The following is a 14,609-nucleotide window of genomic DNA, read 5'->3' as shown; positions in this document are numbered from 1 at the left end:
TTCACAAAGAGAATGAAGACATCAGAGAAAACTCAAAAGGCAAGTTACTTGGTTGCTCAAATAACTGCCAAAAACAAGGACCCACACGCTATTGCCGAAACCACCATAAAGGAATCTTGCTGTGCTATTGTTCGAACAATGTTTGGGCCCGAATTTGAGATAGAAGTTAATAAAATCCCTTTGGCAGATAACATGATCGGAAGATGTATTCAAGACACGTCTGATGACATTAAGCAGCAAATGAAGGATATTTTTCAAGACGATAATATGAACTTTACATTGCAATTAGATGAAGCAACAGATGTCAGTGGGTTAGCACAATTATTGGTTTTTATACGTTTCATTCATACTGACAGAATTATTGAGCAATTCTTGTGTTGTCTAGAACTTCCAATCAGAACTAAAGGTGAAGATATATTTAAAACTTTTGATTGCTTCATGAAGGAAAATAATTTGGAATGGTTAAATTGTGTAGGAATATGCATAGATGGCGCACCCTCAATGGTTGGGTCAACAAAAGGTTTTATAGTTTTAGCAAAGAAAGAGAATGAAAATATTATAATTACTCATTGCATTTTACATCGCGAAGCACTAGTCGTGCATACCATTGGAAATGAATTAAGAAAAGTTTTGGACAAAGTGGTTCAAATGGTCAATTACATTAAAAGTAGACCTCTTCAATCAAGATTATTTGCTCATATTTGTGAAGACACGGGGGCAAGGTTTAAAAAGCTTCTACTACACACAGAAGTTCGTTGGCTCTCAAGAGGTCGAGTGCTTTGTCATGTATATGAACTGAGGGAAATGCTTAAACTTTTTGAGGAAAATCAGCAAAATGAATTCTGCGATCTAATTCAAAGCAAACTTTGGTGCACAAAATTGGCATATCTTGCTGACATATTTGAATAAAATAAACACCAGTATGCAAGGAAAAGGAGAAAATGTCTTCATAGCGGTAGATAAAATTGGAAAAGGAAAGTGAAAGAAGGAAATTTTGAAATGTTTTCCAAAACTGCTGAGTGCCAGCTAAAATGTGATATCAGCTCGCTAATTGTTGACCATTTAACACTGCTTGGAGAGAAAGTTCATCATTACTTCCCAAATGTTGACATCCAAGACTATGATGGATCAGAAATCCATTTCTTTCAACTGTAATGAGGAACGTTTCACTTACTGAAGAAGAATTAGCTGACATAAAAAATGATCGAAATCTGTTAATGATACATGAACTTAGACAGCTTTTGGATTCGCATTTCAAAAATGCATCCAAACATAGCTAAAAAAGCATTAAAAATTCTTCTGGAGTTTTCTACTACATACATTTGTGAAGTATCCTTTTCAACGATGGCAAACTTAAAGACACTGAAACGTGGAAGCTTAAAAATGCTTGATGACAAAATGCGAGTGTCTTTATCTAACATTCCACCTAATATTGAAAAGCTGTGTTCAACCCATCAACCTCATACATCCCATTAAAATGGTAAGTAGTTAATGGTGTTATTCAACTTTTTTACATTCTTGCACATATTTACATACTGTTACTCATAAATGACCACAATGTATGTTATTATCTTACAAATAATATATTTTAAAAAATATAAATGAAAGGTTTTCATGGGGTATGTTGTGTCCCCACACATTTCGTTATTACAATTTATGTATGTGTCTGTATCTCTTATAACGGGTTAGTTTAACCTCCGGTTTGCTAGTAAAACTGAATTACCGTGTCACGAAATGATGCATGTCTAAAAAGTGTGTCACCAACATGAAAAGTTTGGAAAGCTCTGCCCTAGAGACTGAAGTGTCCCCTAATGGCATAAAGGTCAAGTAACTAGAACTTTGTTTTGTTTCAAGTTTGCAAATACTCCAAGTTCTTTTTCCTATATTTATTATGTTATATCTTTTAAAAAAACAACAACAGAAAAACTATATAACATTTTTGATGTTCTAGTGGGAAAACACAAAATCTTAAAAACAATAGTTTCATGATGCACCCGTCTGTGGTTTTCCTACTTCTTTTATGAGCCTTTTCCTAACAGAAATTATTCAAATATCATGAAAAAAACCTTACCTCTTCAGGAAATTCTTCACTAACGAGAGACATGATAAGTGATGTCTTCCCAACTCTGGCTGTGAAATTAAACAGACATACACAAATTAGTGGAAAATTTATATAACTACAAGTCTTAATTTTGGCAAAGACTCTGCAGGCCAGTGCAAAATTATGTTCTATTTGCCTCTAATTTAAATCTATAATGGAGCCATGGTCTAGACCCATGGTTTCTTAAAGTGACAGATACAAAGATAAGGTAATTGCAGGGCATGGATGATTTCTATAACTTTGTCTCTTCTCTTTTAGACAGCTACAGCAAACTTCACATAAACAGAGCATCACAGTGGCAAAGAAAAAAAGCCATCCCTTTTGTGTCTATAGAAGATTATGCTGAAATAAATTTGTTAGTCTTTAAGTGCCACAAGACTCTGTTGTTTTTGCTGCAGTAGGCTAATACAGCTACTCCTCTGGAAATTGTTACGGTGGAAGGCACCAGAAAGTTTCTCAGAGAAGTGCAGAAGTTAACTTGTCAAGTAGCACAGTATTACTAGAGTATGAGCAGAGCAAACCTATGTCCAACTAAGGGGCACTCTGATGTCGGAGCACTCTCAACATCCTATGCTCTGCAGGAGGAGAGACAGAGGCGATTTTCACCTCTCTCCTCCTTTCTGTTGCTTTTCCACAAGATGCACTTTTGAATGCTTCTAGTGGAGTCGCAGGAAGAGAAACTGGGAAGCTTTACGATCCTGCAAATCCTCAGTATCTCCCCTCCCCATGCCCTTCTTCCTCATTTATATCCTCACCCAAGGTCAGAGCTCCTTGGTGCTTTCTGAGGCAACTGCAAAGGGTGGGAGGGGCAGGGGTAGATTCCCATTGGGATTTTCCCTCCCAAGATCATAGGAGTGTCTATGGGCTCAAAAGGGGAACTCTGCAATATCATATGGTCCCTGGGACATCCCTTTCCCAGAGACCATAGGATTTACTCTCTAAATGGATGGGCAGATTTTGTGCTTGCCCTAGAAAATTTGCTATATTTTGGAAGAGTAATGTGAGGCATTGATTTAATTTAATTCTTTGAAATATACTCCTATAAAAAGGATATGTTAAGAAAGATAGGCAAACACAGAAATATTGCAGGCTATTTAAAAAAAAAGATTTTATGCAGGTCAGCTTTAAATCTGCCAATATGAACTATTATAGATAATGGGGGTGGTGTGTGTCAAACTCCTCAGTATAACTGATACTCCTCCTCCTTCATATAATTGATAGTTAGCTCTCTTCACAAATCAGTAGTCCCTCGCTCATACAAGGAACCACAGTGACTGGGCATGCCAAGGTGGGCAGGAGGAGACCTTACACTGCACTATAACTACTCCCTCTTTTGACATTAGCCCACCTGCCTTTAATATACTGGCAGGACTTCTAGAAATGCCGTCACAAGAAAATCCAGCAGCACACAAAAGGTAAGCAATTGTAACATTCAACTGTGAAGCCTCAAACTGCACATTTTACAAAGCTCACCAGGAATTCTATATATTTTTGCTCCTGTAATAAATTCAGCCTAAAGCAACAACTATGGCTATTTTCCAAGGCGTAGGACAACCTGCAGGATACAAAATAATCTATATACTAACAGCAATCTCTGTCAAGTACACAAGAGCCTATTTCTAGGAATGGGAGTCAGCCACAGCAGTCTATTTTAGGAAGAAACTCCCTAGGCTTGCCAAAAAAAATAAGACTGGCTCCAATATGTACACAGTCATTAGTTAGCAGTGGTGCACCATGAGTCTCAGTTACTAGAACTTCCATATCAGTCTAGTGTAGCGGGTTAAGATGGGTTGGTACAGAGTCAAGTATGTTACAGTATGGAAAAGAAGACAGCCTGACATTTGTTTCCCCCCAGCCAACTGAATCAGTTTTAGCTGAAACAGTTCTGCACTAGGAATGTTTAGACATTCAAGGTAAGCTACAGGCAATATTATAATAAGACTTTTACAATTACTTAATTGCTGTTTTGGCCGAAGGGATTTCATACAAAACTTGTTGATGCTGAAAAACGGCTGCCAGTTGCTTGGTTTCTCATGAGCAGACCCAGGGTCTGCTCCCAACGTCATCTGAGCTTTCCCTCCCCCACTCCCCAACCCTCAAAATCTGCTCGGGGGGGGGTGTCTCCCCAATCCGCTAGAAGACATTTTGGGAGGCCCAGGGGATGGGGAATCATTTTGCTGACCGAAGCTGTTCCATCAGTAGGAGACACTAATAGGATACAATCACCAAATAGGACATTGTCCCTATATAGAAAGGGTTTCTTTACCCTTTAGCTTGGATTTAAAGAATGTTTCAATATTTGCAAAACTAGGCGAACATTTTTGTCTACGATGCATTATATATTATTTTTGGTTTGGTTCAGAATGCTTCACTAATATTTTGGGAATAGTGCTGAGGTTGAAAGTAAGGAAGAATAGAGGTGTTCCTGAGGTGAACTATGTCATCATTTTCAATTTAGGTGACCTTTTATGGTTATGTTAACTTTGGGACTTAAACTTGGATTGAACATTTGTTAGTTTGGTTCTATTTTAACACTCCAAGACAGCGGCTTGCAGATACCAATTAAGTTTTCTTCCACGCAGAAACAAGGTGGAATGTGGTGTTTAACCTACTTTCTCTGCTTTGATGTAGGACAGAGAAGCCTGCCGCATCATGAAAATTATTCAAGTTTAATGACATCTTGATCCCTCTTCCCCACCAAAACCAGGACATCATTGCCCTCCCCACAAGGCCCCTGAAATGAAAACAAGGTGCAAGCATTTTAGGACAAAGTCAGAGACTAGAGGTTTTTCTCCTTAACAAAGGAAAGTTACAGATACTTGAAACACATTTACAAACAAGATCCATGTGCTTCTTCAGTATTAAACATGGCTCCTGAAAAACCATAGATGTTGTGAGATACAGACCACACCAACCTCACAATTTCTCCTATCTGTAATGCACTGCAGATGAATGTGGGACCACTACCAGTTGAATACATGTGCTATATATAGTATTCAAGGTTGAGATGTACTGAAAATGAATCGGATTCATATGGAGCGCTATTCACAGGTGTCTTCTTTGTGACCTATTGAAATGAACGCAATGGGCATAACCACTGCATGCAAAATTACTGCTGTCCAAACAGGAGATTCAAATGACCTTTGGTGGTTCCTTTACTCAGACTTCTAGAGAAAGGTTGAACCTTGTTGTTAGAAATAACCATACTATTCATACTATATTTGATAGCCACGTTACACTGTCATGTTAGACTGCTTACAGATGGACAAGCCGTTATCAAGGAGATGTGCAAGCTCCTCTTGGCTTCAATATGGTGCATGTCTTGACTGGGCCAGGCAACACAAACTTACCCCTTTACAGTTCAAATCACAAAACAGGAAGTTGTGTACCTCTCACTTGTACTGGCTGGATTCGGAGAATTTCCCCATACTTTTTTGAACTTTTTTGTTTCCTGTGAGGACCATAAAGCATTCCTGTACATTTTTCACGCACTGGGTGATTTTGTCTGGGCTAACAGTAAATCTACCAGACAAGTTATCCTACCTATTCCAATTCTACTTCAGATTGGTATTATTTGATGAGGGTTAGACATACAGATATAGAGAACATATGGATTTAGAGAACATATTTTTTTCTTCTTTTTATAAGTACAGAACTCAGCATTTTCTTATTGTTTATAGTAAGATCATCTCTGGGTACCCTATGATAAAAATTACAGTGATACAGTTTTTATAGATTCACATACCAGACCTCAGACTGCATTAAGCCTATGCTTTTAAAAAGTTAAGACTGAATGAGTGTTACAAGGAACTTCTTATGTATACATCTGATAAAAGGCAGTCAATACTTCAGATAAACTCCCATAATAAAGATTTTGTTGTTGTTCAGTCGTGTCCGACTCTTCGTGACCCCATGGACCATAGCACGCCAGGCCTTCCTGTCCTCTGCTCTCTCCCGGAGCGTGCTCAAGTTCATATTCATTGCATCGGTGAGGCTATCTAGCCATCTCCTCCTCTGCCGTCCCCTTCTCCTTTTGCCTTCAGTCTTTCCCAGCATCAGGGTCTTTTCCAGGGAGTTTTCTCTTCGCATTAGGTGGCCAAAATATTGGAGCTTCAGCTTCAGTATCTGTCCTTCCAATGAGCACTCAGGGTTGATTTCCTTTAGGATGGACTGATTTGACCTCCTTGCAGTCCAGGGGACTCGTAAGAGTCTTCTCCAGCACCACAGTTCGAAAGCATCAATTCTTCGGCACTCAGCCTTCCTTATAGTCCAGCTCTCACAGCTATACGTTACTACTGGGAAAACCATAGCTTTGATTAGATGGACCTTTGTCGGCAAGGTGATGTCTCTGCTTCTTACTATGCTGTCTAGGTTTGCCATAGCTTTCCTCCCAAGGAGCAAGCGTCTTTTAATTTCATGGCTGCAGTCACCATCTGCAGTGATCTTGGAGCCCAAGAAAATAAAATCTGTCACTGCTTCCATTTCTTCCCCTTCTATATGGCAGGATGTGATGGGGCCAGATGCCATGATCTTAGTTTTTTTAATGTTGAGTTTCTAACCAGCTTTTGCACTCTCCACTTTCACCCTCAACAAGAGACTCTTTAGATCTTCTTCTCTTTCTGCCATTAGGGTGGTATCATCCACGTATCTGAGGTTGTTGATAATTCTCCCGGCAATCTTAATTCCGACCTGTGATTCATCCAACCCAGCGTTTCTCATGATGTACTCTGCAAAGAAGTTAACTAAGCAGGGCGACAATATGCAGCTTGTCGTACTCCTTTCCCAATTTTGAACCAATCGGTTGTTTCATGTTCTCAACAGCTCTTACTGTTGCTTCTTGACGCTCGTACAGTTTTCTCAGGAGACAGATAAGGTGGTCTGGTACTCCCATCTCTTTCAGAATTTGCCACAGTTTGTTGTGATCCACACAATCAAAGGCTTTAGCGTAGTCAATGAAGCAGAAATAGACGTTTTTCTGGAATTCTCTTGCTTTCTTGACTTCCTACTTTGGCATTCCAATCCCCTATGATGAAAAGGACATCTTTTTTTGGTGTTAGTTCTAGAAGGTGTTGTAGGTCTTCATAGAACTGATCAACCTCAGCTTCTTCGTCCTCCGTGATTGGGGCATAGACTTGAATTACTGTGATCTTGAATGGTTTGCCTTGGATTCGTACTGAGATCATTCTATCATTTTTGAGATTGTACCCCAGTACTGCTTTTCCCACCCTTTTATTGACTATGAGTGCTACTCCATTTCTTCTAAGGGATTCTTGCCCACAGTAGTAAATATAATGGTCACCTGAATTAAATTCGCCCATGCCTGTCCATTTTAGTTTGCTGATTCCCAAGATGTCGATGTTCAATCTTGCCATCTCATGTTTGACCACCTCCAGCTTACCTTGATTCATTGATCTTACATTCCAGGTTCCTAAACAATATTGTTCTTTACAGCATTGGATTTTCTTTTCAACACCAGACACATCCACAGCTGAGTGTCCTTTCGGCTTTGGCCCAGCCGCTTCACTCTTTCTGGTGCTACTTGGAAATATCCTCTGCTCTTCCCCAGTAGTATATTGGACACCTTCCGACCTGAGGGTCTCATCTTCCAGCGTCATATCTTTTAGCCTTGTGATACGTTCCATGGGGTTTTCTTGGCAAGAATACTGGAGTGGGTTGCCATTTCCTTCTCCAGTGGACCACATTTTGTCAGAACTCTCCGCCATGACCTGTCCGTCTTGGGTGGCCCTGCATGGCAAAGTTTATGGCTTCACTGAGTTACGCAAGCCCCTTCGCCACAACAAGGCAGTGATTCATGAAGGGGATTCCCCTCAAATACTTCAGATCAAATATTTGGGCATATCAGGACAAAAAATTAACATGGTGTACCTTTTTATGCTTTATTGTTTACTAAATACAAGTAAAATAAACATGCTAAATTACATCTCTCTAGGGCAGAGATTGCCAATCTGTGGTCCTCCAGATGTTCTGGCCTATGGCTTCTATCAGCTCTAGCCAGCACTGCCAACACTGAGGGATGGTGGAAGTTGTGGCCCTCCAGTTATTTTTGCCTACAAGTTGCCCACCCCTGCTCTAGCGCATCAGAACATTTTTCAGTTCAAAATGAACCTTTTCCTGTGCGAATGACCCTATGCAAATTAACCTAATTTGTATTGGAAATTTTTCCACTCCATGTTTTCTGGAAACCCCACATCACTGGTTCTGGATTTCAACTCCCAACAGCCCCAGCCAGCATGGCTAATGGTCAGAAATTCTGGGAGTTGTAGGCCAACATGTCTGGAGGGCACCAGATTGGGGAAGGCTGTTCTATTGGTTTCTCACTTTCCCTAGTAATTCATTTACCCCACCCCAATATCTCCATTTCAATAACAGCGAAATATAGAATGATTTACTTCAGTTTAATACAAAACAAAGCCACACCCTGTAAACCTCAGTTGCGTAAATTAAAATTTCTTAAAAACATCTTAAGCTACCATATAACTGTTTGCTGTAATGTATATGATCCCATAAAGATATGGACAATCTCTTCATCTACTCTGAAAATTCTGTTGAGTATTCTCATTTAATTCAAGTCATTCATTTAAAGAAAAACCAATTGTGCTTTTAGAATCGCAAGCTTATGTGAGCATTCATGTAAGTACAACCTCAACTACAAGATCAAGTTTTGGTGTACATTATTATTACATCTATTATTATTACATTTATATCCTGCCTTTTTCCTCTTACAGGAAACCCAAGATGGTTTACATTATCCTCCTCCTCTCCATTTTATCCTCACAACAATCCTGTGAGGTAGATTAGGCTGAGAGCCAGTGACTGGCCCAAAGTCACCCAGTGAGCTTCACGGCCGAGTGGGGACTAGAACCTGGATCTTCGGAATCCCAGTCTAATACTCTCACCACTACACTGGCTCTCAACACATCAGCTCACAACATACCAGCTCGCAACAACCACACATCAGAAGTCACAAAGCTTTCATGTCATCAAACATATCATACAATATTTTTCTATGGTAATAGCTTATTGTGAATAAGCTAGAATGCTGATGCACGCTGTTCGATTGCTCCTGCTTTGCTCCTCCTGCAATACAAGCATGAGCAGCTCAACAAACCAAGCACTTTGTGTCTGTGGTTTGTTTATTGTGATGTGTGAAATTGGAACTTTGGGTTACCTCTCCCCAAACAAGTCAGAGCCAAGAACAAACCATCACTTATGACTGGCTACTCATGGGAGAAACAAGCCAGAATTTCCAGTTTGTACATCATAATAAACAAACTATGGATCAGGCATGTCTCATTCATAATAAGCCAGAATTCTTTAGAATTCTGGCTTATTGTGACATGCAAATGCAGCCAGTCTGAGAGATCTGTTGCCCGCCACCGTTCTCCAAGTCTTCCAGAAAAGCTCTTGTACAAAGGCCCACTTAGAGAAAGGTTACTCATAAAATGTTATACATTTTATACATTAAGGTAAGTTTGGTTGCCCAAACATTTTAGATCGGCTACAATTGCACTGAAAATGGAAAAGAATTTTTCCAGCAAACAGAGTATTTCTAATGCTGTTCTCATGAAAAGCAATAAACACTTTTTTGGCAAGGCAGACTTACACTCACAAGTAAAATTAAAGAGCAGTCACACCACCCAGGAGAACAGTTCCATATGTCTACTAAGAAACATAGTTTAACAATAATATTTGGAACATTCCTAGTACCTTTTCATGTCAGGATCTTAAAACACTGCCAACTATCTTAAACTGACTGAACTCTGCATTGTTGCTTCTAGTGGATGGGGATCAGTGTGAGATTATTTTTAGCTATATTTGCATTTTATCCTGAGTCTACAGAACAGGGTGAAATATGTATTTAAATAAATAGCCCTATGTGCATAATCCAGCACACAATATCCAGTAAAGAATATCCAAAATCTCAATTCTCTTAATCATGCTACAGGCAATTTCCATTAAAAATTGTACACACACACACACCCAACACAGTTATCAGTGTGCTATGGACATTGTGTAAGTTGAGGAAGGAGAGAGAATGTACTGCATGTCATAAGATTACCCCAAAAGCCTCATATCAAATATACTGCCTATTGCAGCTGTGCTAGTTTTGGCATTTCTACAATATGACCTGATGGGCTATGGAAACCTACAAAAACCTATCTGACCAGAACCCATGGCAGAACACAGATGTAATGGTCTGCACCACACATGTTCACATTTCTACAGAACTGCCAGAACCTATTGTAAGAAAACTTCATTTTCTGCACAGTATTGCATTCAGAATACATTATGAAAGTTAAACAAATACTTTCTTAATTTATATGAAAGAAAAGAATTGGATTTCCCTAGTGCATTAGTATGTATGACACTACTACTAATTTAATTTATGCTCTGGATTTATTTTAATTTTTTTGCAAGCAGCTGATGTGCTTGCCTAAATAAAAATTCTGCTATCTAATTTTAGGCTCGCAGTTTCAACAGACGAGATCAGCATAAACCCAGCTGAAATATGGAGGGTTTAAAAATTTCAGTCTAACAGGCCAGTCCTCTTGAGTTGCTGCCTTTAGAGGCTTTATTAAACAGCAGCAAGGATTCTAATACTAGCATCAACACAGGCACTTTCTGACAGCAACTTTACACAGCAGCTCAAACACTCTCAAGACTTATTACTGCAATTCTATACCTAAATTATTTTAAGACAGCCTCCCCCAATCTAAGCCCCTCCAGGTGTTTTGGACTATAACTCCCAGCATTCCTGACCACTGGCCATTGTGGCTGCAGCTCAAGAACGAAAAAACCACACTGCATGTGGCTACAATGTGGGTTTCTACGTTTGGTCCTAGGAGTCATTTCCCCAAGGTCACAGGCCAGCAACAAAACAAGTCAGGAGACAGGGTACTAACTGCCTTGTTCTAATCCAGCAGAGCACAATGACAATCTTTTAAAAACATGGTGTACACAGAGATAATTCTTGAGTTAAATCTTCCAGGAATATAAAACTCACTTCGTGCACAAAAAAATTAAAATAAACTCTCAATGCAAGGCCACACACACAGAAGAACTGCACATTTCTTTGGGAGAACAGGTATTTGTTCTGAAATGTTTCAAGGATATATTTCAACAATATCTGACAGAATCCACAAAAATATTTTCTAAGAAAAAATGGGTGGGGGTGGATAGAAAGACAAAATCGAGCATTTTCAAGCAAGAAATATCAAGAAGGTGTTATCCCAAAATCCAATGCATGATCTCATCACCACAGCAAAGGAGCTCTAAGAAATACTCCAAACTTTTCAATTGCTCAGCATTCTAAATTAGCCTTTCAAATGTCAGAAATCACACATAATTAATAGTAACAAACACATCCCAAACATGCAGAGCAATTTACTTCCTGGGAAGTGTGTAAAGGATTACAGCCAAAGTTATCTGTTTTGTAACACTGACCATCTTCCCAATATCCTTCACTAACACAAAGAAAAAAATTAACACATTCAATAGCACAAGAATTAAAAAAGAAACTTTGCATTATGGGAAGGTTGCATTATGCAGCAATTACCTTACACTGGGTAGGGTGCTGTTCATTCTGTAATAAATATGTATGCAAATGAAGGTCTCAGCTTACTGGTTGGATTCCCACATATTTAGATTACAGAACAAGAAATATGGACTTTATGCAACCGCTGCTAGATTTTTTTATTATATTCAGAGGTACATAAATGCCACAAATGAATAAAAATAGATTCTTTTATAAACTTGGCATTAATTTAAAACAAGAAGAACAGTAGGCAGCATAGGTGTGAGTTTTTACTTAACTTATGACAGAGACAGAAGAATTATCTGGCTGACAATGGTTGTACTTTGCATGCATGTGTTGCTTGCCTCTTTATTCATCCAACCCGGCGTTTCTCATGATGTACTCTGCATATAAGTTAACTAAGCAGGGCAACAATATGCAGCCTTGTCGTACTCCTTTCCCAATTTTGAACCAATCCGTTGTTCCATGTTCTCAACAGCTCTTACTGTTGCTTCTTGACGCTCGTACAGTTTTCTCAGGAGACAGATAAGGTGGTCTGGTACTCCCATCTCTTTAAGAATTTGCCACAGTTTGTTGTGATCCACACAATCAAAGGCTTTAGCGTAGTCAATGAAGCAGAAATAGACATTTTTCTGGAATTCTCTTGCTTTCTCCATGATCCAGCGAATGTTGGTGATTTGATCTCTAGTTCCTCTGCCTCTTCGAAACCCAGCTTGTACTTCCGGTAGTTCTCAGTTCACATGCCGCTGAAGCCTAGCTTGTAGGATTTTGAGTATCACCTTGCTGGCATGTGAAATGAGTGCCATTGTATGGTAGTCTGAACACTCTTTGGCATTGCCCTTCTTTGGAACTGGAATGTAACCTGACCTTTTCCAGTCTTGTGGCCACTGTTGAGTGTTCCAAATTTGTTGGCAAATTGAAGACTAGAGGCACTGCACTGCCTGTTTATATCATGCTGCTTTATGAGGATACATTCTTTGTAAAGGATATGTTTTTATCTCGGTGAAACACAAGAACCGTTGCATGTGAACTCTGCTTTAAAAACTGCGGATTAGCAATTTCATTGCGTAGTTTTATTGTTATATTTCATTGTTTGATCGTATAACATTGTCTGTTCAGTGGCGTAGATGTAGGATTAATAAAATAAATAAATAATAAATTAAATTATGTCTCATATCTTCAAGACAGCTGGGGGGGGAGACACACAACAGATAACCTCTTCCAAACATGATTTATCAACATCTGCATTTTGATCCAGGGTGAGTCAACAATGTCTCAGGCAGGGACTACAGGCTAGGCTAAGTAACCAATGAAAGACTAACTAGAGCAATATTTCCTACAGTGAAACTGGTGATCTTTAGGGGAGGAAACTTGGTGACTACATATTGTGAGAAACTGCAGCTGCCTGGCCTCCTGGCAGCAACACATTGCTGACTGAAGGCAGGTGGCTTGCCCTAGCAGCAACAATAAGAAGCCAGAGAATGACCTAGAAGTCACCAAAAGATGAATACCAACACCAGTCCTTTCCCAGTAGGCAGAGTGGATTGCAATGTATTATTCCACCTCCCCACCCACCCTTCAAAGATGTGTTGGCTAAAAGTTAGGAAGACAGTCCCAAATAGCCTCCTCTGAAAGGTAACCGCCTCCTCTGCCTCTCCTCCCTTACACCTTTGCCTCAGTTCACCAGGTGGTCTTTCAGTGCCTGTGCAGACGCCTTATTCCTGCACCTCCTTCAGCCAGTTTCCCCTCTGCTTAGGGTTCTATAAAGTTTTCCTTCTGCACCCTCAGCCATCCTTTTTCCTGCCTCTCCTTGACCCCCTTCCCACCCCGTGGCTTTTTAAACTCCCGAATCTCTTTCCCACCACCCTTATTATGTCGCCGCCCCATTAAACCCCTTGAGCCCCCCTAATGTAAAAAATGAACCCCACGCGCATCCTAATTTCCTCCCTCTCCCTCTCCCTGGTCGTTTACCTGGGATGGGATGGGATGGGATGGGATGCGATGCCCGCCGCCTCTTCTCGCCCGCCCCACCTTCAACTCCCTTCGCCCCCCTCCTCCTCTGCTTTGGTCTTGACCTTCCCCATCCCTGCCCCTCACTCACGTTCTCCCACCAGCAGGATCCTCACGTCCTTCTTCATCGCCCCGCTCCTGCTCCTTCTGGGCCCCGCAACCCGGGCCCCGCTCACATCAGGGCTGCGGCGACGGGGAGGGGGAGGGGGAGCCGCGGCCTGCTACGCTCGATCCGCCCGCGCCGCGCCGCGCCGCGCCGCCTCCAACAGCCGGCTCTCTCCCCCGCCTCGCTCGCAGCCTTTCCCTCCGCGGCCCATAGAGCCAAGGCTAGAGCGACACGCGGGCTCGAACTTCCGGTCCTCGCCCGAAGCCTCCATCGGCTGCCGCGGCTCCACGGGGCGTCGCTCTACAGCTGTATCTCCATGGTGAAAAGCCATTGGCATTTTCTAGCGTTGCGAATCGGAGTGGCGACACGTTCGCTTTCATACCGGAAGTGCAAATGCAGGCGGCGCGGGGAGCCGGACTCGAAGGAAATTATACGGGCTCAAGGAAATCATAGCGCTTCTGTAAGGGCACTTCCGATGCTCAGCTCACCGTGTGGGGCGATCAGTGCAAAGAAAGAGGGCAGAGCGCCACTGAGAGTTGAAGAGAGCGCGCCGCCAGCCCGTTCGTAGCTGCGCTGCCTGCATTATGCTTCGCATAGAGGAACAAAGACTTGCGCGTAGGCGGTTCCTGTGTGTGTTGGGCAGAGCCACTGAAATGGATGGGGCTTAAGTGGTGACTAACAAGCCCCATTCATTTCAGTGGGTCTACTCTAAGTAGGACCCAGACTAGGCACGACCCCTACATTTTACCACTTTGGGGATTTGTATGTCCAGATTAGGGGCCGCGGTGGCGTAGTGGTTAAGACACTGAACTGCAGGACAGCAGGTCGAGACCCGA

The 14,609-nt window shown here is 41.2% G+C and overlaps 1 protein-coding gene across 7 annotated transcripts in view; it reads right to left on the bottom strand.

Moving 5' to 3' along the window:
• Positions 1–13,977, bottom strand: part of RHOT1 (ras homolog family member T1) — an 87,770-nt gene extending 73,793 nt beyond the window's left edge. For all 7 annotated transcript variants that reach the window (XR_014788171.1, XR_014788172.1, XR_014788168.1 and 4 more), the window contains exons 1-2: positions 13,759–13,977; positions 2,072–2,130 (exon numbers count right to left, since the gene is read on the bottom strand). Coding sequence is in view for 2 of the 7 variants with exons in the window: in XM_084837262.1 (XP_084693388.1) it covers positions 2,072–2,130; positions 13,759–13,795 (96 nt within the window). In the remaining 5 variants the exon portion in view is untranslated. The remainder of the gene's footprint in view (positions 1–2,071; positions 2,131–13,758) is intronic.
• Positions 13,978–14,609: the final 632 nt, after the last annotated feature.

Source organism: Heloderma suspectum, chromosome 2, assembly GCF_057233095.1.
Source record: "Heloderma suspectum isolate Gila_16-S chromosome 2, 16-S_ref, whole genome shotgun sequence".
NCBI classification, from domain to species: Eukaryota; Metazoa; Chordata; class Lepidosauria; order Squamata; family Helodermatidae; genus Heloderma; species Heloderma suspectum.
This window is presented reverse-complemented; position numbering and strand designations above follow the sequence as displayed.